The 25,261-nt window shown below is 37.2% G+C and overlaps 1 protein-coding gene across 1 annotated transcript in view; it reads left to right on the top strand.

The window, feature by feature from the left end:
- The first annotated feature begins 561 nt into the window (after window positions 1-561).
- GABA-B-R1 (gamma-aminobutyric acid type B receptor subunit 1) overlaps window positions 562-25,261 on the top strand; it is a 268,778-nt gene continuing 244,078 nt past the window's right edge. The window contains exons 1-2 of the mRNA XM_090368625.1: window positions 562-945; window positions 24,092-24,226. Of these exons, the coding sequence (XP_090224751.1) occupies window positions 673-945; window positions 24,092-24,226 (408 nt within the window). The 5' untranslated portion in view covers window positions 562-672. The remainder of the gene's footprint in view (window positions 946-24,091; window positions 24,227-25,261) is intronic.

Genomic DNA, 25,261 nt, shown 5'->3' with positions numbered 1-25,261 from the left:
TCTGTTGTTGTGAAAGTTGATTGTTCAAATAAATTTAAGGAAGAACTGGGCTAAACATTGAAGAGAATGAATAGGTGAAATGGGAAGTTTTTTGACTAATTCTTTATAAGCTTGCTTTCTTGCATCATTTGCCGCTGCTAATGCTATATTTGGTAAAAAAATATATATATATATTTGCAAGAAGTTAACAAGAAATACACTTGGTAAACAAGTATATTTCTTGGTAAGAATATTGGCATATTTTTTTTTTATCTTGAAAAGCTTTTCGCGGACCCCTTTTAGCTTACAATGTTTTCGTGGACCACCACCACCTTTAACAGTATTCTTTCTATGTTCTAAATTTTCTCAAAATTATAAAACTTTTTAGGCATTATTCGCCGATTTCCTGAAGCATTTCTACTGGGAACCCGCCCCCGGAGTCCACGGACCACAGTGTGAGAAATGCTGAGTTAGGTTTCATTGGCCATAATTTGAATTACTCGGAGAAACCTGCTGCTCTTCGACATTTGATTTTGGCGCCACCTACTGTTCATTAAGCTAGGTCTGACTTGATGGCCTATCTTATGATTTTACCCTTTCGTTGAAAGTGGTACTTGTTTTTATTGCCCGGTTATATCTAATCTGTAGAAATTTATCCGGTTGTGAGGTACATGTTAGTATATATCTAAGTAGATGTTAAGAATTAGAGTTATTTTATGTCTCTTTCAGTATGCAGTCTTAGCGAGGGCGTATGCTAATAATGCAGGGTATATTAATAAGGATGTTTATCATGAGGAAGAGGAAAAAGATTTGCACATCGCTGCCATTTTTCCTATGAGAGGGTTTGGAGGATGGCTTGGAGGACAAGGATGCCTTCCTGCTGCATTGATGGCTCTGGATGATGTTAATAAAGAGGATAACCTGCTTCCTGGCTATAAGCTGCGCATGCATTGGAACGACAGTCAGGTAAACATAACGTGTTCCCATGGTAACCGATAAAGTGTTTCAATGTTATTTATATTCATGTCGTATTAAAATTTAGCGCTAATATTGTTATTATGTAAAATAATAAATCGTATTACGGAATGAGTTATATTCATGAATGCAGATACACAAACATAAATTTCATTTGGGCTTAATTGAATTATCAGAGCACTTGATCCCTTTGTGTACAACTCAAGCTAAAAGAATTCATTTTTGTGGTGGAGTTTGTCTGTTGAGGGTAGTGAACAAAAAGGTAATAGGGGATATCATGAATTTTTTCTTTTATTATGAAATGAAAATTCATTTCATAATAAAATTTAAAAAAAATAATAAAAAAATCAACTTGATATACAAATACTAACTTACACTTGTTATTGGGAAATCACCACACTTCTAATACTGTCATCATCAGCAAGATGTGATACAGAAGTAGTATTTTGTGGAAGCTTGAGTAAGGTCCTCAGTACCAAATTTAGGTAGCAGTTAAATCCTTTTCTGAGCAAAACACAACCCAGCATCCATTTTACCAGTAATGGGAGAGGATTATTCCCCCCCCCCCTTTTATAACAGGCTTAGTTGTTTTTGCTGTGGTATGTTGGTGGTATGTGGATATTCTTTGAGTATCTGTGAGTGAGATTGGAGTGGGAGTTGCGATGCAGCCCACTTGTTGAGAACTGATGCATAACAGTGGTGGTCCCAGTATGTGTATGTGTGGTGGTGGTAGAGCAATGTTCCAGGGAATCATAGCTTTAATCATCATACAGCAATAAAACGAAATGCATTATTTTATCATGGGGTGCTACAGCCCCCACCTAGGACTTCCACTACTGTGTAATGGGAAGGCTCTCTGTGGGAGTATAGTGGCTTTTCCCATAGCCATCAATAGTTACAAACAGACCTTAAAAATCTAAAATTCTAAGTTGTTAAGATCTTATAATATCTGGAATGTTTTATAATCTGAAAATATTAAGAAAGCAATCTGGCATCAACAATCGCATTCAGGGCCAGATTTCCCATTAGGCACCATAGGCACAGTGCCTAGGGCCTATGAAAGAAGAGAAAATTAAAAAAAAAACATTGCTTCACTCTTTTCACTGTGACTAATGGAAAATGTGCTGAGAAAATGTGCGCAATTTACTCTAGGAGCTTCAATTCAATATGCATACTCTATTTACCAACTGTTCTCGAAACTAGAAGAATCGAAGTGATGGTCGCTCCGTCAGTTGAGGTGGTTTATTATTTATTATAATTGAAACTTTAGTCAAATTAATTGACTTGATTCACAGTCAAAGTGTTAAAATAGAAGAAAACATTTTACTCCCTTTTTTAGCACATTTCAGAATAAAAGTGCCTAGGGCCTACGAACACCAAAATCCAGCCCTGATCACAATTGTGTTTAAGAATCTGTATGAAAAGGATGACATTTTTGTATTTAATGCTGTTCTTTATTCAATAACCTTGTATATTGAACTGGTCTTGTAAATTACAGCTGTGTGGTTAATCATACACTGCTTGTATGAGCTGGTGACCAGTTTGGCATCAATAGCAGTAAAACAAAATGCTGTGGTGGCATCACTATAAAACAAATCATGATAAAACAAAATGCGTCATCACTGTAAAATAGCCAACAGTGAAGAGAGAGAGAGAAAATGCCCAGTGTGAGTACAGCTAGCAAAATATAAATTTCATTAAATTTACCAACTGTTTATTCTTCATTAAATCTACCAACTACTAATCTCTTCCAGTACTTTCTGGCACTCAGTTGCATGAAGTTATAAAAACAGCAAAAATGGAACTTAGTGATTTTTGTAATTACATACCACATTATAATTATTCCTTAAGAAGAATAATTTATTTTATTGTTTAGCGCAGTTTTCTTTGAAATGCATTCATTGATATTCTCTCTGATACTGTACTTGGAACACATTTAAAATTAACATTTGCTGTGGCTTTATTTATTGACATTTATTTACATTTAACAAACCATGCTGTGATTTACATTTGTAACCACAAGCACTACATTTTAAGTCATTACAATTGTTTACAGATATAAATATGTTCAGTTGTTAGTGCGGCGCCTCCGTAGCCAGGTGGGAAGGAGCAGCAGTGTGTAGCACACGCTTCTTGATTAGACCGAGGTTCGAGCTCGTCACCACCAAATACGGAGGATGCGGAAAGGTCAGGGAATGACCACCGCATATCCCGGAGCAATATGGCCTTGGTTGCTAATGCTCCTAAAAACCAAACAACAAACAACAGTTGTTAGTGCTTAATATTTGTGGAAATGTGGTTCTCCAAACTGCTCAGCCACTAGGTATGCCTTTCTAAAATATGAAAAATTTTAAAAACTTGGTCCCAACTATTATTATTAGCAGCTATATGGTGCAAGGAAGCCTGAGGCTTATGCTGCACCAGCCAAAAAAATTCTCGAGTTACCCTGAGAGAGAGAGAGAGAGAGAGAGAGAGAAGTAGAAGGGAATCACCAAGAAAGAGAAGAATGATGATATGAAATCACTATATGCATTATATTTTTTAATACCTTTTATTTTATGATTTATATTTCTATTACCATTTATAATTCTTATCTTTATATTGTTACTGATTTTCCAAGTCTTCATTGATTTGTTGTGTGCATGCATCCTTTTACAAGATTGCATCATTATTGAGCAGAAATGCCACCTTATATTAAGAATAAAAAGCAAAGATACCTACCATGTATTCTAGACCAGTGCCTTTCAAAAAGTTTTTGAATGTGGAGCTCTTTTGTAAATATAAATATTCTGTGGAATTCTTATCTTTAGAAACACTAATAATTAGCAATAAATTTAAAAAAAAGATAATACATGTAATACAAATTAAATAAAAAATTAATGATAAAAGTTAACAGTATGTTTGCAGATCTTCTAGGATCTCTTGCCATGAGTCCACAGTTCTTTGCAACATACACTTTGTGAAAACCCTACTCCATACTTAATAACAACTGTCAAGTAGACATTATATACACTGATATTAGCTCTGCTCTTGATGCAGTTTACCTGACATCTCTGCTCACTCTTCTAAACAATTTCTTCTTAATTTTCAGAGATATCCTCACTTTCCTTGCGAATTTAATCAACCCTTGAATTGTAATTGATGTTGAAAGTATCATCTGGTATCCTTCAAGGTGGTTCTCTCTCTCTCTCTCTCTCTCTCTGCATTTCTGTTTTCTTCCATTTTTTAACTATTTTTGAAAACCAACCCTAATGTAAACTACGCTGATGATGTAAAAATCTTGTTTGATTTGAACTCCATTGAATCCCCCCACCTCCTTTCAGAAAATGTACTCTCTAAAACCGTTAAATAATTTGTGGATTATCTTGCCTTGTTTAATCTCTTAGTAAACCCTCTCTAAACTTCAAATTTGCAAATTTCTTTCAAAAAAGAGGCCTTTTGATATCCCTGTCTCCTTGGATGGTATCCTATAAGGCTTTTGTTAGACCACACTTGGAATACTGTGTTCAAATATGGAGACCACACTTAAAGAAAGGCGTCAAGCTTCTTGAAAGGGTGCAAAGACGAGTAACTCGCCTGGTGAGATTGGAAAAAGAGCGTCCTTATGAAGAAAGACTTCGAATATGTGGGTTGCAGAGTTTGGAAACTAGACACCTTAGAGGAGATTTGATTGAGGTGTTTAAGGCTCTGAGAGGCATCAGTAAAATGAATGAGGACGAAATTTTCACGATTATAAATGATGCTAGAACTAGGGAACATAAATTCAAGTTACGGGGGGGGGGTGTTTAGATTTGACTGCAGGAAGTTTTATTTTAGCCAGTGAGTTATAAATTACTGGAATAAGTTGCCTACATGGGTGGTAGAGGCTGACAGTTTGGGGAAATTCAAAGGTCATCTGGATAGTACCTTTAGGTGAAGGAAATGCATAGGATGATAGGTTTAAATTCCTTTTCTTTTATTAATTATTAGTGTTTTTGTTTTTTTTATCATTGTTTTTTTTATCATTGGTTTTTTTTTTTTTTTTTTGCTGGTGCAGCATAAGCCATAGGCTTTCTTGCACCATGCGGCCATTACTAATACTAATACTAATTACCAAAGTTGAAATTCATAAAGACCTTGGAGTTCTCTGCAACTCTAAATCTAATTTTGCTTCTCAGATTGATTATCTCTTGACAAAGTTTACAACTATTTGGATCTTAAAATGACATTTACTATATGTCATCTCTCCTCAAATGATTATTGAATATTTTAATCTGATAGTAAAACAATCCATTCTTTATGTCTCCACTGTTTGGGTTTGAGTTACCAAATCCAATTTTAAGAGACTCTCCTCCCTAAATTATTGATTTCTCGAGTGGACCTTTTTCAAAGCCAACTTTGAGGAAATCATCTGAAAAACAATTGAGGCGTTGACATGGGAAAGGTAGTAAGTGCCAAAAATTTGACTTTTAATTTTTTGCATGGAAAAGGTAGTAAATGCCACTGCCAGTAGCACAGAGAAAGTAATTAGTCCATAAGTTTCAATTTGCAAGTATTTGTTGTAATAAAGTCAGCAACAATGTGATCACAAATCGTTTTTGCTTCCCCTGAAAAGTTTCATTTTTGGCACCTACTACCTTTCCCATGTCAATGCCTCAATTATGGTCAAATACCTAAATTACTCTTTGTTTGATATTGAAATTCTAAAGTCAAATTTGTCCCTCTTCAGCAAACTCTATAACTCAAAAATTGACTGTTCTCTTTTTTAGGAAGTAACCCGGAAATTCTCCACTGATCTCATAAATTCAAGCCTAAATTAATTTCTCTATGTAACACACTTAATTGAATTGATATGCACTTTTTATCAAACTCCATCCATCCAGTCTAACTAATAGCAAATTCCATCGTAGTTTTCAATTAGTTAGACTATCATATTAATTTACTCTTCTACTTAATTTTCTCTCTATTTAACATTGAATCTTCTATAAATTTTATGTTTGTGACAATACTCATCTTTTTAATGTTATTAGTTTCACGCTGCTGTATGCTGTATGTATGTACATGCTTTTGTTAATATGTATAATTATTTTATACTTTTCATAATTATTATTATTATTATTGTGATTTTTTTTTTTTTTTCTTTCCTTCTGTTCTTTTACTGTAAACTTTTAAGCTGTAAGCCCTTCTGCTAGTTTGGCTGTTTCAGGGTGTGATTTTTGTTACCCGTCATGTTATTCATCCAGTTGTGCTTGTGACTTCCTCCTGAAATGTTTGGTTTGTTGTGTTCCTTAGTTCAACTTGTTCCAGCAATTTTACTTGTGTGGCTGTGTGTGCTTGTCACTTCTTATGTATTCAGGGTTTTTGCAAGATAGTGATATGCATCTGAAACTCCAGACTTTACTTTTTTTCATTATGAAACAAAAAAAAAAAAAATTAAAATTGTAAAGTCTTATCTCTGTTAAAAATCTCACAGAGCCCAGTTTGAAAATCAATAGTCGAGAGCAGTGTTTCTCAACCTTTTTTGTTCGCATACCCTCAAAGAACCACGTTGTTATTTTTGTACCCCCATATATGTATGTCTACTATATTTTACTACAATACAAAACACGCTTAAGTAAAAAATCGGATAAATCATCAGTTCTGATGACTCATCACTTAGCTTAATAATGGCAATGGTGTAATTACTACAGAATATGGTTAAGTAAAAAATACATTTCAATTGTTCCAAAATATTTTTGTTTCTTGTTAATCTCTCGCAACTCCATAGCGATACACGTACTCCCAGTTGAATAACGCTAGTCTAGAGCAATGATTTCCAAACTTTGGTAACTTGAGTCACACTTGGTTTTTAAAAGGTGGTGTATATACTATATTTTTGGCACACTCAAAGAGTGATTGCCACCAAACTGGATGGAGTTTTTTTCCTATTCTTGTGGCACAGTTTAATTAAGCTCATAGTATACAGGTTGAGAACCACTGTTATAGAGCATACCGTGGCAGTTCATTGTGAGAACAATGCATATGTGAGAGCATTGTCATTATGAAAAAAACAGTTGAGTAATTAATGTGTGCACTGCGTACACACATTAATTACCCAGTTTGCTGCTGCTCAGCAAACTTCATGTCTGACTGCAAAATTACACCCAGTCTTTTACATTCTACACTATCCTCAGTGTAGTACGACACAGTTGCTACATTACTCTGGAGTTATGGCTACCCATATGCAATACTTTCCATTTGTCATGTTAAACTTCAGTTGCCACCTCTCAGTCCATCTGCCCAACTTTTCTAGATCCTGTTGCAGTAGCATACTGTCATTAACAATGCTCCCAACTTTTGTATCACTGCAAATTTGGACATTAACCCTGATAAACCTTTATCAGTATCATTGATAAATACAGAAAACAACACTGGGCCCAACACCGAACCCTGGGGGACTCCACTGATAACATTGATCCTCTGGATTTCTGTGTACGGAATCATTATTGTATAAAATTTATGTTAATAAAGAATCTTATTATTATTATTAGTCCACGAAGAGTAGTGTCGATTGATTACCACTCTGTGTCTGATCTCTCACTCAACCATCCCTTTATCTATAATAGCAACTTGCCCTTAATGCCATACTGCTCCAATTATTATTAGCCATATGGTGCATATTTTCAGGTGGTAGATGACTTTCATCAACCGGTGAAATTCCACCACTTTGCTTATTGGAGGCTTGAAGTGGTGAAACCCATGTTTAGTCTCTAGAGCAAAGTTTCCGGCATCCCCCTCCCCCCCATACTTCTCCTTCAACCCATGCACGGTACTAAGTACTATAGGTTTTGATACTTTTCGTGTTTGGGGTTTTCATAAAAAAAAAAAAAAAAATATATAATTAGCCATATGGTGCAAGGAAGCCTGAGGCTTTTGCTGCACCAGCCAAAAAAAAAAAAAAAAAAAAATTCTGAGTTACTCCTGAGAGAGAGAGAGAGAGAAATATCACCAACACAGAGAGAGATGATGATGATATCCAGCTCAGGACTCTGGGTGTGCCAAGCCCATACTCACCAAATGTGAGCCCCTCATTTGTACAGTAGTCTTCCATATGCAACAGTATCAAAAACTTTCCCAAATTCCAAGTATATGATATCAAAATTATTTTTCCATCCAGTTCCTTTGAGACCACATTATAGTATCCATTCAAATTGGTTAGACAAGACTTCTCCCTAACAAACCCATGTTGTGTCTGAACTATAACTACAGTCTTTTCTAGATGATCTTGAAGCTTCTTTAAACAGTGACTCCATTATTTTCCACAAACAGAAGGCTGTGCCAAGCCCATACTCACCAAATGTGAGCCCCTCATTTGTACAGTAGTCTTCCATATGCAACAGTATCAAAATCTTTCCCAAATTCCAAGTATATGATATCAAAATTATTTTTCCATCCAGTTCCTTTGAGACCACATTATAGTATCCATTCAAATTGGTTAGACAAGACTTCTCCCTAACAAACCCATGTTGTGTCTGAACTATAACTACAGTCTTTTCTAGATGATCTTGAAGCTTCTTTAAACAGTGACTCCATTATTTTCCACAAACAGAAGGCAAACTAACAGGTCTGTAATTACTCGTGTCACCCTTTGATTCCCCCTTTGTGAATTGGGGACACATTTGCACATCTCCAGTACACGTGTACCTCTCCTGAGTCCAAGGAAGCCATAATCATAATTATGGTTAAGGGTGTGCTTATTCCTTTGCTGCCTCCTTTAATATAACTGGATGGGTCCCATCCACCCCAGGTACCTTTTTTATGTTCAACTTCAACCATTTCTACTCTATTTTGCTATTAGTTATTACACAATCCTTTAGCTCTCTGCTAGAGTTTGATAAGCTACTGACCTCCACTTCCATACTGAATTCCTCATGCGTGAATGTAGATGTAAAATACTCATGGTTTGTCAGCTACCTCAACAGGATCAAAAACAACCAGACCATCGATATCAAGAGGACAATGTGATGCCTCCCCCTTCCTTCTAGAGTTCACATCAGTAAAGAAGTCTTTGCTGTCCCTCTTTATGTTCTTTGCCAAACATTCTTCACAATCTGCCTTTTCTTGCCTAACCTATTTTTTGACTTGATTACAGACTAGCTTATATCTATCATAGTCTTCTGTGTCACCTGACAATTTATATGTATCTCATGCATTTTTCTTCTCTGCCACGAGTCTCATTAGTTCATCTCATATCCATTTTGGACTAAAACTTAGATAGTATTTCTTAGTTGGGGAAACAAGCCTAGTAGCTTCCAATATTACTTTTTGAATGCTTTCCATTTAGAATTGCTGCTGGTAACCTCATTAGTTGGTCCCATTGTATAGAATCTGAAAACTGTGACACCACTGTAGTCGCCTTTATGTAACTACAGATGGTAGTTACATCTGTCTGATTCGTCATACATTAAGAATCTGCAGATTAAGGAGCCACCAGTGGCTCTTCAGCCTTGTTTATGTGCAAGTGACCAACCCACAAGTTCCAGTCAATATCTGGGAAATGAAAATCCCCCATTATAAGACATTTTGATTTACTGGCCTACTCAGTTCCTCTGTACAGTTGTTCATTATACTCTTCAGAGTCATTAGGACTGTAACACACTTCTACTCTCAATTTTGCTTTCCCAGTGCTTTTGTCACACCACACTGACTCAACGTTGCAATGTCCACCCATGTCAACTGGATGTACTTCCTTAGATTTATGTGTTTCTTAACTAACAGCATAACTCTTCTATCCCTCCTATCCTGTTCTATATGGAGGATGTGGAAAGGTCAGAGGAATGACCACCTCATATCCTCAGAGCAATATGGCCTTAGTTGCTAATGCTCCTAAAAACCAAATAACAACAACAACACAATATCCTGTTCTATTCTTTTTGCTCATATTGTATTCCCCAAATTCCAATTCTGCATTCCTTATATCTGTGTGACACAAGTTTTTGATTCAAGGAATTAATCTTGGAAGCTGGTAGACTTTTCACAGCAACTAAGAAATATTGTTCGAGGTTTAGGCCTAAATAAATGTCAGATGAACTAATGAGACTTGTGGCAGAGAAGAAAAATGCATGGGATGCATATAAATTATCAGGTGACTCAGAAGCCTATGGGGTGCCTCTGTAGGCAGGTGGACAGGAGCAGCAGTGCGTAGCACACGCTTGTTGATTAGGCCGGGGTTTGAGCCCATGACCACCAAATACAGAGGATGTGGAAAGGTCAGGCAAGGGCCACATCATATCCCTGGAGCAATATGGCCTTAGTTGCTAATGCTCCTAAAAACCAAATAACAACAACAACAGAAGCCTATGGTACATAAAAGCTAGTCTGTAATCAAGTCACAACGGAAGTTAGACGGGTGAAGCTAGATTATGAGAAATCTTTGGCAAAAGATGCAAAAAAAAAACAGCAAAGACTTCTTTACTTATATAAACTCTAAAAGGAAGGCAGTGAATCAGATTGGTCTGCTTGATATCGTTGGTTTGACTGCAGATGATCTGGCTCAGATAGCTGCCAAACTGAATGAGTATTTTGCATTTACATTCACATAGGAGTAATTCTATAGGGAAGTGTAAAACAGAACCTTGTTAAACTCCAACAGGGAGGTAATGATTTTGTAATAACTGAGACCAAAGTGGAGGAGAAATTGTTGAAGTTAAACATAAGAAAGGCACCTGTGTGGATGGGATCTATCCAGATATATTAAATGAGGCAGCAAAGGAAGTAAGCAAACTCTTAGCCATAAGTATGAGAGCATTGATGGGCTTAGGGGAGTTCTCCATGGACTGCAGATGTGCAAATGTATCTCCAACACAAAGGGTGATACAAGTAATTAAAAACCTGTTAGTTTAACTTCTGTTTAGGTAAAATAATGGAGTCACTGGTTAAAGAAGCATTGCAGGATCATCTGGACAAGACTGTAGTAATAATTCAGATGTAGCATCAGTTTGTTAAGGGGAAGTCTTGTCTGACCAGTTTGATTGGATACTATCATGCGGTGACAAAGGAACTGGAAGCAAAAAATAATTTTGATATCATATACTTGGATTTCAGGAAAGCTTTTGATACTGTTGCACCTGAAAGGCTACTGTACAAATTGGAGCAGTATACCATTAAGGGCAAGTTGCTACAATGGATAAAAGGATGGTTGAAAGGGAGGAGACAGAGAGTGATAATCAATGGACACTGCTCTTCGTGGAGTAAAGTTTTTAGTAGCATCCTTCAGGGTTTGGTGTTGGGCCTATTGTTGTTTTGTACATTGATCAATGATATGAAGTTATATCAGGCTCAATGCCAAAGTTTGCAAATGATATAAAGGTTGGCAGGGTTGTTAATGACAGTAATGACAGTATGCTATTGTAACAGGACCTGGAAAAGTTGGCCAGAGGGGCTGAGAAGTAGCAACTGAAGTTTAACGCGGACAAATGCAAAGTACTGCATATGGGAGTACTATAACCCCAGAGAAATGTACACTCAGGGTAGTGGAGAATGAAAGAGATCCGGGGGTAATTGTGCAGTCAAGTACGAAGTTTTCTTAGCTGTGCAGACAGGCTGAAAGAATAACTCATGATGTCTTGTCACTGATATACAGGAATTTTGCTAGCAGGGATAAGGAGATTATTATCCAATTGTGCACTGCTTATATCTGTGTGACACCATCTGTCTGGGTTATCAGAGACATGGTATCATGCAGATATAAGCAGTGTAGAATAGGAATTTGGGGAGTACAGTTTGTACAGAAAGGATAGACGGGGTAGGAAGGGAGGAGGGGTTATGCTGTTAGTTAAGAAACACAAAATCTAAGAAGTGCATCCAGTTGACATGGGTGGACAATGCAATGTTGAGTCAGTTTGGTGTGACATAAATACTGGGAAAAGGAAAATGAGAGTAGGAGTGTGTTATAGGCTTAAAGACTCTGATGAGTACAACAAACAATTGTGCAGAAAAATAGAGTGGGCCAGTAAATCAGAATGTCTTGTAATGGGGAATTTTAACTTTCCAGATATTGACTGGAACTTGTATGTTGGCCACTTGCACGCTAGCTAGACTTTTGTGGATTTATTGGAGGGTTGTTTTGTACAGGAAAATGTTCGAGGGACGACCAGAGAGGGTAATACTCTTGATCTGATTATCAGCAGCGATGACTCGTGCATTAGGAATTTGCACATAAAGGAACCACTAGGTGACAGTGAATACAGTCTACTGATGTAGGATTTACATAAAGATATAACTACAATCAAGGGTAAAGGGAAGGGTATTTGTTTTTATGAAGGTGACTACAGTGGACTCAGGCAATTTTTGAATTCTATGCAGTGGGATCAAATGATGTTAAAAACCGTGAATTCTAAAAGGGAGGCCTTCAGGGAATTAATTTTGGAAGTTACTACACTTTTCATACCAACTAAGAAATACTGTTCAAGATTTAGGACTAAATGGATGTCAGATTAACTAATGAGGCTCGTGGCAGAGAAGGAAAATGTGTGGGATGCATATAAATTAGCAGGTGACACAGAAGCCTATGGCAGATATAAGCTGTCTGTAATCAAGTCACAAAGGAGGTTAGGCAGGTGAATGCTGGTTACGAGAAATCTTTGGAAAAGCATGCAAAGAAAAACAACAAAGACTTCTTTACTTATGTAAATTCTAGAAGGAAGGGGATGAATCAAATTGGTCCACTTGATGTTGGTGGTTCGACTGTTGAATATCCTGCTCAGATAGCTGACAAACTGAATGAGTATTTTGCATCTACATTCGCACATGAGGAATTCTGTTCAGAAGGGGAGGACATAAGTTTACTAAACTCTAACAGGGAGCTAAATGATTTTGTAATAACTGAGAGCAAAGTGGAGGAGAAATTGTTGAAGTTAAATTTTAAAAAAGGCACCTGGGCAGATGGAATCTATCCAGTTTTATTGAACGAGGCAGTGAGGGAAGTAAGCAAACCCTTAGCCATAATTATGAGAGCATCCTTAGATTCAGGTCCCCATAGACTGGAGATGTGCAAATGTATCCCCAATTCACAAAGGGAATTCAAAGGGTGACACATAATTATAGACCTGTTAGTTTAACTTCTGTTCTATAGACAAGACTGCAGTAATAGTTCAGGCACAGCATGGGTTTGTTAAGGGGAAGTCTTGTCTGACCAATTTGATTGGATACTACGATGTGGTCACAAAGGAACTGGGTGCAAAAAATAATTTTGATATCATATACTTGGATTTCAGGAAAGCTTTTGATACTATTGCACATGGACGGCTGCTGTACAAATTGGATCGGTATAAGTAGAAGACAGCAGAGAGCGGTAATAAATGAACACTATTCTTTGTGGACTAATGTTATTAGTGGAGTTCCCCAGGGTTCTGTGCTGGGCTCATTGTTGTTTTGTTTATTTATTAATGATATTATTGATGTATATCAAGGTTAATGTCCAAGTTTGCAGATAATACAAAGGTTGGCAGGGTTGTTAATGATAGTAAAAACAGTATGCTACTGCAACAGGATCTAGAAAAGTTAGATAGATGGGATGAGAAGTGTCAGCTGAAGTTTAATATTGACAAATATGTAGTACTGCATATGGGTAGCAGTAACCCAAGGGAAACATACCAACTTTGTGGTACTACACTGAGGGGGATGGAGAATGAAAAAGACCTGGGGTTAACTGTGCAGTGGGATATGAAGGTCTCTGTGTAGTGCAGACGGTCTGCCAGAGCAGGAGTTTTATGAATGATATATAGGAATTTTGCTAGTAGAGACAAGGAGGTGATTATATCTTTGTCTAAGGTAGTGGTCAGGCCACACCTTGAGTACTGCATACAGATCTGGATGCCTCATTTTAGGAAAGATGTAGAGTTGCTAGAACGAGTACAGAGAAGGGCAACAAGATTGGTGAGAGAAACAAAGGGGTTATCTTACCAGGAGAGAGGCTTAAATTCTGTAAGTTGCAGCATCTGGAAACTAGGCACTTGCGAGGTGATCTGATTGAGGTGCACAAGGCCTTGAATGGTTTGAGCAGACTCAATGCTGATGGGATACTTAAGAACCTGAGGGTCATAGATTCAAATTGAGGAAAGACGGTTGTAGAATTGATGTGCTGAAGTTTGCCTTTAGCCATCGGGTACTTGATTGCTGAAACAGACTTACATCTGTTGTTGTTGTGGAAGTTGATAGCTTAAATAAATTTAAGGCTGAAGTAGACAAACATTTGGAGTGACCGGATGGGTGAAATGGGAAGGTTTATTTTTTTTTTCTTTTGGCTGATGCTCTATAATCTTGCTTTCTTGCATCATATGCCTCAACTAATGCTTATAAGGCAATGGTCAGGCCACACTTTGAGTAACGCAGACATGTCTTAAAGCCTCATTTTAGGAAGGATGTAGAGTTACTAGAATGAGTACAGAGAAACGCAAAAAGACTGATGATGGGAACAAACTCTTACGAAGAAAGGCTTAAGTTCTGCAAAAAAAAAATTGCCGCTTGTGGAGACCAGGCATCTGCGAGGTGATCTGATTGAGGTGCATAAAGCTTTGAATGGATTGAGCCGGCTCAGTGGTGATAGGATTCTTCCTCTTGTTCAGATTACAAACCTGAGGGCACATAAACTGAAATTGAGGAAATTCAGTTGCCGAATAGATGTGCAGAAATTTGACTTTAGCCAGTGAAATAGTAATTTTTGTTTGTTTTGGACTTATGCTGTATAAGTTTGCTTTCTTGCATCATATACTTCTACTAATGCTGTCATCGTATACTTCCTTCTTTTTATGTCTGGGCAGAATTGCAGACAAATTTTGAAATTTAACTCTAACTTGTTCCTTTTTTGCATTATCATTTACTTGCTGAGTAAGTCTGCAGATCTCCTACTTTTAATGTCTATTAGTGGCAATGTGTACAACAGTATCACCCTTTGTGCCCTTAAAAGATGATATATGCTCTAAAGATTGACGCTGCATTGCCTAATGGAGATGACTGAGCTCTGGTGTTGAGTTGAGTAGAGTAGCTGAGAGCCTGATGGCTCCCCCATTTTAATTCCTTTCAGGGCATCTGCTGTACTCTTCACACTCTAATAGATGCCTATCAGAACTCTGAGTTGCCGCCTAATTTCTTGACACTCTCTGCACCTAGCACACACAAATACTTCCTCCTTGACTAGATCATGTCCTGTTCCTGAAATTGATTAACAATGAAAATTAATGATTGAAATCATTGAATCAATGAAAATTGATTAATGAAAAAAATAAAATAATAAAATAAATATATATATATATATATGACAAATATATATACTTTGTTCTTACAAGTATAGTGAAATGTATGCAACATTCTTTTATTTTAAAGAATATCATCATCATCAGCCATTTTCAATCCACTGCAGGATGAAGGCCTCTCCAGCAACTTTCCAGTTCCTTCTGTTTTGAGCACTGGCCATCCATTTACTACTCAAAAACTCATGAATTTCATCTATCCATCTCCGCCTTTGTCTTCCAGGTTTTCTTCTAGCTCCTCTTGGGTACCATTCTGTTATTTTCTTAGTCCATCTGTCATCATGTCTTTGAGCTATGTGTCCTGTCCAAGACCATTTTAGTTCTTTAGTTTTGATAAGAATGTCCTTTACTTGAGTTTGCTGCCTAATCCATGTGTTTCTCTTCTTATCTAACAGTCTGATTCCCAATATAATTCGTTCCATTCTTCGCTGTGTAGTTCTTAGCTTCTCTTCCATTCTTTTGGTGAGTGCCCAAGTTTCACTTCCATAAGTCATGGTGGGGAGTATACATTGATTCATTATTTTACGTTTCAGACAAACTGGGATATTGCTCTTCAGTATGTGACTATATTTCCTGAATGCTATCCATCCAAAATTTATTCTTCTCTTGACTTCCAGCCATTTATCATTATTGCAGCTAATAACTTGTCCCAGATAAGTATATGACTCCACTTTTTCAATTACTGCTCCTTCAATCATTATTTCCCTTTCCGTGGCATACTTGTTCATCATTACTTTTGTTTTAGCCATATTCATCTTTAGTCCAAAATCCTTACTAACTGTGCATAACTGATTAAGATTTTCCTCTAATTCTTTGGGATCGTGGCTTATGACCACAATGTCATCTGCAAATCGTAAATGGTTTAGGTACTCTCCGTTCACATTGACTCCTTTCTGCGACCAGTCTAATCTTCTGAAAGCTTCCTCAAGGGCAGCAGTAAACAGCTTCGGAGATATTGTGTCTCCTTGTCCAACTCCTTTCTCGATTTTAAATTTGCTACTGTCTTTGTCTAGTCTAATAAAGGATGTAGCACTCTCATATATTTTCTTCAAAATCATAATATATGGAGTATCTATGCCTTGTCTTTCCAGTGCCCGAAACATTGCCTTATGCTGTATGGAGTCAAATGCCTTTTCATAATCCACAAATGCCAGGCATAATGGTGTTTTATATTCATTTGCTTTCTCCATTAGCTGTGATATTACGTGAAGGTGATCCATAGTTGAGAATCCTGTCCTAAAGCCAGCTTGCTCTTTCGGTTGATTCTCATCAAGTATTCTTTCTAATCTGTTAGTAATGACCCTTGTGAACAACTTGTAGATATGGGATAACAAGCTAATTGGTCTATAATTTCCAATTTCTGATTTATCTCCTTTCTTATGCAGCAAAACTATGATTGCATTATTCCACTGCTTAGGCATCACACCTTTTCTAATGCACTTTGTGAAGAGCCTTGCCAGTTTTTGTGTTATGTCTCTTCCTCCCAATTTTAACAACGCTACAGTAACTTCATCTTCCCCCGGGGCTTTCCGATTCTTCATTTTCTTCAATGCATGTTCTACCTCATCAGGAAGAATATCGGGTATGTCGTATGTGTTGCTACTTTGCAATCCATCTTCCCCACTGCTGGTATCATTCCCTTGCTCCTTGTATAATTCTCTATAGTAGTCTTCTGCTATTTGAATTATGCCTTCTCTGCTGTTTATAAGTACACCATCGCTATTCTTCAGTTTCAGTATCATTTGTCTTTCTGTATTACTGCTCATGGCTGCTGATTTAAATCCTTTGTTTTCCCTTAATGCTTGTTCTACATTTCTTGTGTTAAATCTTCTTATGTCCTCTCTGAGTCTCTTTCTAATGGCTTTGCATAACTCAGTATATTCAATTTTCTCCCTGTCAGTGTTTTTCTTGCTCTTCATTTGTCGTCTTTGGTTCATCATGACAAGTGTTTCTTGACTAATTTTTTCTTCTTTGGATTTCTGTTTCCCTATAGGTTTCTTGGGCTTTATCACTTTCAGAAAGTTGTAATATTCCTCGTCGATATCTTGGTCCTGAGCAGTCTGCAGAAGCTCAAACTTGTTCTTAAGTTCCAGTACATACTGCTTTTTCTCCTCCTCTGCTATTTCAAAGACCTTTGTATTATTTACTCGAGTCAGTTTTTTCCTTTCCTTTCCTACATCTATATCAAGTGTACATCTTACCATTCTGTGATCACTTCCAACATTTACCTTATTCAGGACGGTAACATCATTCACAATATATCTTCTGTTAGTGAGGATGAAGTCGATTTCATTAGTTGTTAATCCATTTGGACTCTTCCATGTCCACTTTCTGTTCACCCTTTTCTTGAAAAAAGTGTTCATTACTGACATTCCTTGAGATTCTGCAAATTCCACAAGTCTTTCACCTCTTTTATTTCTTTCACCAATTCCAAAATTTCCTATAGTTCCTCTTTCTGCGCTGTTTTGCCTTTTTCCAACCTTAGCATTGAAGTCCCCCATAATAATAGTGTAGTGGGTTTTCTGCTCATCTAGAAGACTCTCAATTTCAGTGTACATTTCTTCAACCTCTTCATCATCATGGCTCGATGTTGGTGCATAAATCATTATAATCTTTAGCTTGTACCTCTTAGAAATCTTGAGTATTAGTCTTGACACCCTTGGTGATGTACTTTTGAATTCCAAAATGTTGTTTTTAAAATCTTTATGGACCAGAAACCCAACTCCACCTTCACTCCTTTCACTGTGTCCATTGGTGTACAACAGATTTCCACTTGATAAACTTATAAGTGATTCATTTCTTCTTCTTGTTTCAGCCAAACCGATGATATTCCAATTCACATTTTCTAATTCCTTTTCCAGCTCTAATATCCTGTCTTCACCGATGAGTGATCGTACGTTATAACAGGCCAAGTTCAATTTCCGTGCATGGCAGCCTGGTCGTACCCAGAGATTTTTAGCACCCTCTGCTTCCACTCTGATCCTCTCGCTGCCGTAAGAGGGAGAGTGAAAGCTGCTGGGGACTGAGGGCCATTTGTATTGTTGTGCTCTCATTGCTGGAGGGTTTGGTCTTTTCCTCTTCACGCTGACCAGGAGTCTTGAAGAGAACCACTCTACACGTTCGTTGCCACCTAAGTGACGTAACAGGGCTTACCATCGAGAAGGTGTGCATGAGTGGATTTTAGGGAGGCAGGCCAACCGGACTTCTCCTAAATCTTCTGTAATAGAGAGATATTGGATCTATCAGTGTTTTAGGCTGAGTGTCTGATAACACACAGGATACCTGTTCCCCTCTAAGAATAAGGTCTGGCTAAAAAGTAGAAATAATTACAATCATTGAACATTTTAGATTAAAGTTAAAAGTTTAATAAGTGATTCTAGCAAACCACATCTCACCATTAGTGTCCCAACATTGACACCTTTAATTTAGGATTATAAAGAAACATTTATGCTATTTTAATTTGTGTGTGTGTGTGTGTGTGTGTGAGAGAGAATAAGTAAGTAAGTAAACTTTAAGAAAAAAAGAAAATAATGAAAGACATTTTATTTTATGTTTGTTTCACCCTGTTGGTCACATTGTGGTTTGTTTTTGTCTCTGTCTGTGGTGATATTTCACATAATTTGGGCTGTGAAGGGGTATTGCCAAATTTGGATTGATTGGCATTTTTGTTTATTTACATTATTTGGTATTTTCATTAATAGGCATTTTTTCTAAATTGCATTTGGAGTGTATTCCTTCTGTAACACCCTTTATCTCAATTGGTTCCCACCCCCATGTGTGTTGCTGTGTTATGAATGGGTTTACTTTCTGTTCATTATTCACTTGCTTGACGTACAACTGGCATATTCTTCATTTACACACACACACACACACACACACACACACACACACACACACACACACACACACACACACACACACACACACACACACACACACACACACACACACAAGTCTATATACACATACAGAAATTAAGAGAAGTTGGAAGTGCCCATTGTTGTGGGCTACACATGCTTGAACCTAGTGACACTGAGAAGCCTGTGCTGGGGAACTTTGGCAATCAGTTTGATGATGTGGTGTCCTTTAGTTTCTCAGTTGAGTACAGATTATTCATAAATGTCTTCTCTCTAAGGTGTCAAAAAAAAAAAAAAAAAACAGGAGAGGTAAGGTCCTGTGATCTAGGCAGTCAGAGAAGCCCTTAGAGATCAAACAATCTTCAAACATAAGATTTCACTGTCTGCAGTACAACTACAGGAGTGCCTTTAATAAGCTCCTCTATGATGGATTTACACGGTAACTCATTTATCTTGAAATATTATTTATATTACTGTCTAACCTTTTGAAAAGGAATTTCATTTTGAATATCTTTCTGCAATAAATCACCTCCATTGTTGGAGGTGTTATTTCAGAAAGTCTATAATTTACATATCAACCAAATTATATTTTGTTCCCACAAGTATAACCAGAGATATATGTAACTATGAGTTTGGTAACTTTTGAAACATCCTGTAAATAGTTGGGATCTATTTTATATAGAAAGTTGATCTGTTTTATGTAGAAAAAAAACACAACAGAACATACTGCAAGCCATGTGAAATAGTCATAAGGGATGGTGAAAGTGTCCACTTTGAATACCAAACTCAGCTGAATATGACATGTTTGAACAAACATGTACAGGTCACTGTTGAAAAAAAAGCCGTGAAATAGGGTTGAAATTGAAAGTGTCTGCAATTCTGCCCAGACACGATAGGAGGGAGTATATGATGAGAGCCTTGTCGATCAATTCGGCCCTGGAAAGACTGTGCAAGGCTCAAGGGGTAGAATTTTTTTCAGCCTGGACTGTACTTCTTAACAGGAGGGATTGCTTCTACAGGGATGGGATACACTTAAATAGAAAGGGTGCAAGAATAATTGCTGATGCTATCGAGGCAGTGTTAGGTGGGTCCAAAAACTGCTAGCTTGGGGGGATACAAAGACAAATAGATTAACAGTAGCCACTGGCAGAGATGAAAGAGATTCTTGCACTGCTTCTATTGGAATGAGCAGAAGCCTGAAAAACAAGATTCAGGATATTTCAGAGACTGCTGGGAGTCATTGCGGTACAAGTAAACACATGGGTTGTGTTAGGGTAGCTAAGAATAGAAATAGGTGCATGTATACTTGCGTGTACACCAATGCTAGGAGTTTAGTAAATAAATTTGATGAATTTGAGGTATTGCTCAAAACATCAAAGGCAGATATTGTTGGGATATCAGAGACTTGGTGTCACACAGATATAAGGAATGCAAAACTGGAATTTGGGGAGTACAACGTCTACAGAAAAGATAGACTGGATAGGAAGGGAGGAGGGGTTATGCTATTAGTTAAGAAATACATAAAATCCAAGGAAGTGAAGCCAGTGGACATCGCTGGACAGTGCAGTGTCGAGTCAGTTTGGTGTGACATAAGCATTGGGAGATCAAAATTGAGAGTAGGAGTGTGCTATAGGCCTAATGACTCTGATGAGTATAATAAGAAACTGTACAGGGAAATAGAGTGGGCCAGTAAATCAGAGAGTCTTATAATGGGAGATTTTAATTTCCCAGATATTGACTGGAATTTGTGGGCTGGTCACTCACACACTAGCAAGGCTTTTGTGGATTTATTGGATGATTGTTTTCTACATCAGCATGTTCGGGAGGCAACTAGAGGGAGGAATACTCTTGATTTGATTATCAGCAGTGATTCTTCATGCATTAAGAATCTGCAGATAAATGAACCACTAGGTGGCAGTGATCACAGTGTGCTGAAGTGGGATTTACTCAAAGAGGTAACTACCATTAGGGGTAAAGGGAAGGGTTATTGCTTTCGTAAAGGCGACTACGATGGACTGAGACAGTATTTAAATTCTATACAGTGGGACCAACTGATGATGTTACCAACAGTAAATGCAAAAGGGGAAGCATTCAAAGAACTTATCTTGGAAGCTACTAGACTTTACATACCAACTAAGAAATATTGTTCAAGGTTTAGGCCTAAATGGATGTCAGATGAACTGATGAGGCATATGGCAGAGAAGAAACATGCATGGGATACATACAAATTAACACATGACACAGAAGCCTATGATAGATACAAGTTGATCTGTAACCAAGTTACAAAGGAGGTTAGGCAGGCGAAAGCAGATTACAAGAAATTTTTGGCAAGGGATGCAAAGAAAAACAGCAAAGATTTCTTTACTTATGTAAACTCTAGAAGGAAGGGGATGAATCAGATTGGTCCACTTGATATCGATGGGTCAACTGTTGATGATGCTGCTCAGGTAGCTAACAAACTAAATGAATATTTTGCATCGACATTCACACATGAGGAGTTATTTAGTGAGGGGAAAGCCAGAGGTGTATTCAACTCTAGCAGTAAGCTAGAGAATCTTGTAATAACTGAGAGTAAAGTGGAGGAGAAATTGTTGAAGATAAACACAAGAAAGGCACCTGGGGTGGATGGGATCTATCCAGTTATATTAAAGGAGGCAGCAAAGGAAGTAAGCAAACCCTTAGCCGTAATTATGAGAGCTTCCTTGGACTCAGGGGAGGTACCCATAGACTGGAGATGTGCAAATGTGACCCCAATTCACAAAGGAGTATCAAAAGCTGACACAAGCAATTATAGACCTGTGAGTTTAACTTCTGTTCCAGGAAAATTAATGGAGGCACTAGTTAAAGAAGCACTGCAGGATCATTTAGACAAGACTTCAGTTATAGCTCGGACACAGCATGGTTTTGTTCAGGGGAAGTCTTGCCTGACCAATTTGATTGGATACTATGATGCAGTCACAAAGGAACTGGATGCAGGGAATAACTTTGATATTATATACTTGGATCTTAGAAAGGCTTTTGATACTGTTGCACATGGAAGACTGCTGCACAAATTGGAGCAGTGTAACATTGGAGGCAAATTGCTGCTGTGGGTAAAGGGGTGGCTGAGGGGGAGAAGACAGAGAGTGGTAATCAATGGACACTGCTCGTCATGGACTAATGTTATTAGTGGAGTCCCTCAGGGCTCAGTGTTGGGTCCATTATTGTTTTCTGTATTCATAAATGATATTGATGATGGTAAATCAAGCTTAATGTCGAAGTTTGCAGACGATACAAAGGTAGGCAGGGTTGTCAAGGACACTACTGACACTATGCTGCTGCAACAGGATCTGGAAAGGTTGAGCAGATGGGCTGAGAGGTGGCAAATGAAGTTTAACATTGACAAATGTAAAGTACTACACATGGGAAACAGCAACCCCAGAGCAACGTATCAACTCTGTGGTATTGCACTGACAGTGGTAGAGAATGAAAGGGACCTGGGGGTGGTTGTGCAGGCAGATATGAAGTTCTCTGAGCAGTGCAGACGGGCTGCAAGTGTAGCTCATGGTGTATTGTCAATGATATATAGGAATTTTTCCAGCAGGGATAAGGAGGTGATTATTCCCTTGTATAAGGCAATGGTCAGGCCACACCTAGAGTACTGTATACAGGCCTGGAGGCCTCATTTCAAGAAGGATGTAGAGCTGCTGGAACGAGTACAGAGAAGGGCAACAAGATTAGTGAATGGAACAAAGGGGTGCTCTTACGAAGAAAGGCTTAAGATTTGCAAATTACAGTGTCTGGAGACTAGGCACCAGCGAGGTGATCTGATAGAGGTGTATAAAGCATTGAATGGTTTGAGCATGCTCAATGCTGATGGGATTCTTCCTCTCGCTCAGAATAATCACCTGAGAGGGCATAAATTCAAATTGAGGAAAGACAGATGTAGGATAGACGTGCGGAAATTTGCCTTTAGCCAGCGAGTGGTTGGTTGGTGGAACAGACGTCCATCCCTTGTCGTGAAAGTTGATAGCCTAAATAAGTTTAAGGCTCAGCTGGACAGGTATTTTGAACGAACAGAGGGGTGAAGTGGGAGTGGTTTTTTTTTTTTTGGCTGATGCTGCATAAGCTTGCTTTCTTGCATCAAATGCCTCTACTAATGCTAATGCTAAAACATTATCATGACAATGTCTGAAGATGTCAGACATTGTCATGTGGCTTATTTTTGGTTTCTTTTCTTCTTATAATATACAGAAAGCTGTATTAGAGTTATTAACTCTGCCATATCTGGATGACCACAATGACTTACAGGTCACACTGCCAGTTTCTCCAGAATTTGGAGTATCATGCTCAGGAAGATGTCTGAATGTTGATGGCAGGCACTTTATGCATCTTCTATGAATCTGTTTTGATGGATCTATTTGACAGTTTGAGATTATTCAGTGTATATATTTCCAATCATTTGTTATAGAGATGTTAATAATTTTGTGGTCTCTTTTCCTAGCAGTAGTAGTTATACCTTTTCTAAGTATGGTGTGTGTATGGGAGTGCCTGATATAGCTGAGTGGTCAGGAGCGAGCACACGCTCTTTGAGTGGACTGGGGTTCAAGCCCGTGACTGCTAAATATGATTGATGATTTATTGTAAACTCCACTGACCTGGTGGTCATGCCAGACTATAAACAAGATTTTTTTTTTTTTTTAATGTGACCAGCATATAACATAGTAATGTTTTGTTAGAATAAATGTAGAGAAGAATTGGAAATGTGTCCAGCTAAAAATGTACAGCCAGTAATTTTTTTCCAGCACTTTTTTTCTGACTTGAATTTAATCTGTTGTCTTATTAAGAAATATGAAATTATGAGGTGTAAGAGATGACTGTAGATTGAAATGGAATTATTTTCTTGGTAAAATAAAGCCATATTTATTTAGAGGGGAAGAAAAGAAATTGTGTAAAACCAATAAAAAATTTTTAAAAAAAATATAATATCAAATATAAAAATATTTAGCGGTTTTTATTTATCTTCTCACATAGTGCAATCCAGGTCTCGGAGCTAGTGTTATGTATGACCTACTGTATAATCCACCACAGAAATTGATGTTATTGGGAGGATGTAGTATTGTTTGTTCTACAGTAGCTGAGGCTGCTAAGATGTGGAACCTAGTTGTGGTAAGTTTTTTTTTTTTTTTTTTTTTAATGTCTCACTCTATTACATAGCTTATGATTTTTTCCAATTTGAGAAAGATGAAATAATATTTCATTTTATACTGTTTTTGTTTCAGGTATAGTTATATTTATTTTATTTTATTCTCTCAGTTTACTGCATTCGGTTTTATTATTTTCTTAATTTAGGTTTCATGAAATGTGGACATGTTTTATGCCTAATATTACTGTAATAATAATAATAATAATAATAATAATAATAATATTATTATTATTATATTATTAATAATGCCTAAAATATTACTGATTAATTATTGAAATTCTAATTAGATGTTGATGCCAGAATTTAAAAAAAAAAAAAAAAAAGACAGTATTGTAGCAAGCCTGTATACAGGATTCAGTTTTGAGGTACAGTAAAATATAAGAAGTGTGTGTGTGTGTAGTTGTAATACATTACATGTAGCTGCATTGGCCCATTGTCCCATTCTTGTATTTAATTACTGTGTAGACTAAAGGTTAAAAAGTTAAAAGCTTAAACTTAATGAAAATTAAGTTTTAAAATCATTAAAAAGGAAAAGTTCTGAGTTAAGCTTTAACTTTTGGTAAGTTTTAACTCTGATACCTTTTCCTTCCTCACACTGCTTGGCTTCTTATTTAGATTCTACATTATATATAATTTGGCCTCAAGGTTGCTAATTGAGGCCACCTGTCATTTGATGAAAGAACAGTAAGCCTTGAAATATTGTCATTATGGTGTCTTGGAATTTTTTTAATGCATTCGGGATTCACCTCTTTTGGTGATGCTATTTAATTAAAAAAAATTAGTAGTTTTAGGTTGACTTGTGGATAATGATGTCATTTCTAAAGTGAGCATAAGCCCAAGTCCTGCTGTCATTGAAGAAAAGTGTGCTTCTAGTCTCAAGTCGGAAAAATAGAATTCACTGTTACCAGAGAAGTGTACTATTATTAAACTGTTTCAGCACCTGCTTTGAAACAAATTCTATTCCTTTATGTAATTCATCTTTGTGGCAGATTGGTAGG

This window comes from Mastigoproctus giganteus, chromosome 2 (genome assembly GCF_048544385.1).
Source record: "Mastigoproctus giganteus isolate SK-2022 chromosome 2, ASM4854438v1, whole genome shotgun sequence".
Lineage (NCBI taxonomy): Eukaryota > Metazoa > Arthropoda > Arachnida > Uropygi > Thelyphonidae > Mastigoproctus > Mastigoproctus giganteus.
Note: the sequence above shows the minus strand (reverse complement) of the source record. Positions and strands in the feature narration are given on the sequence as shown.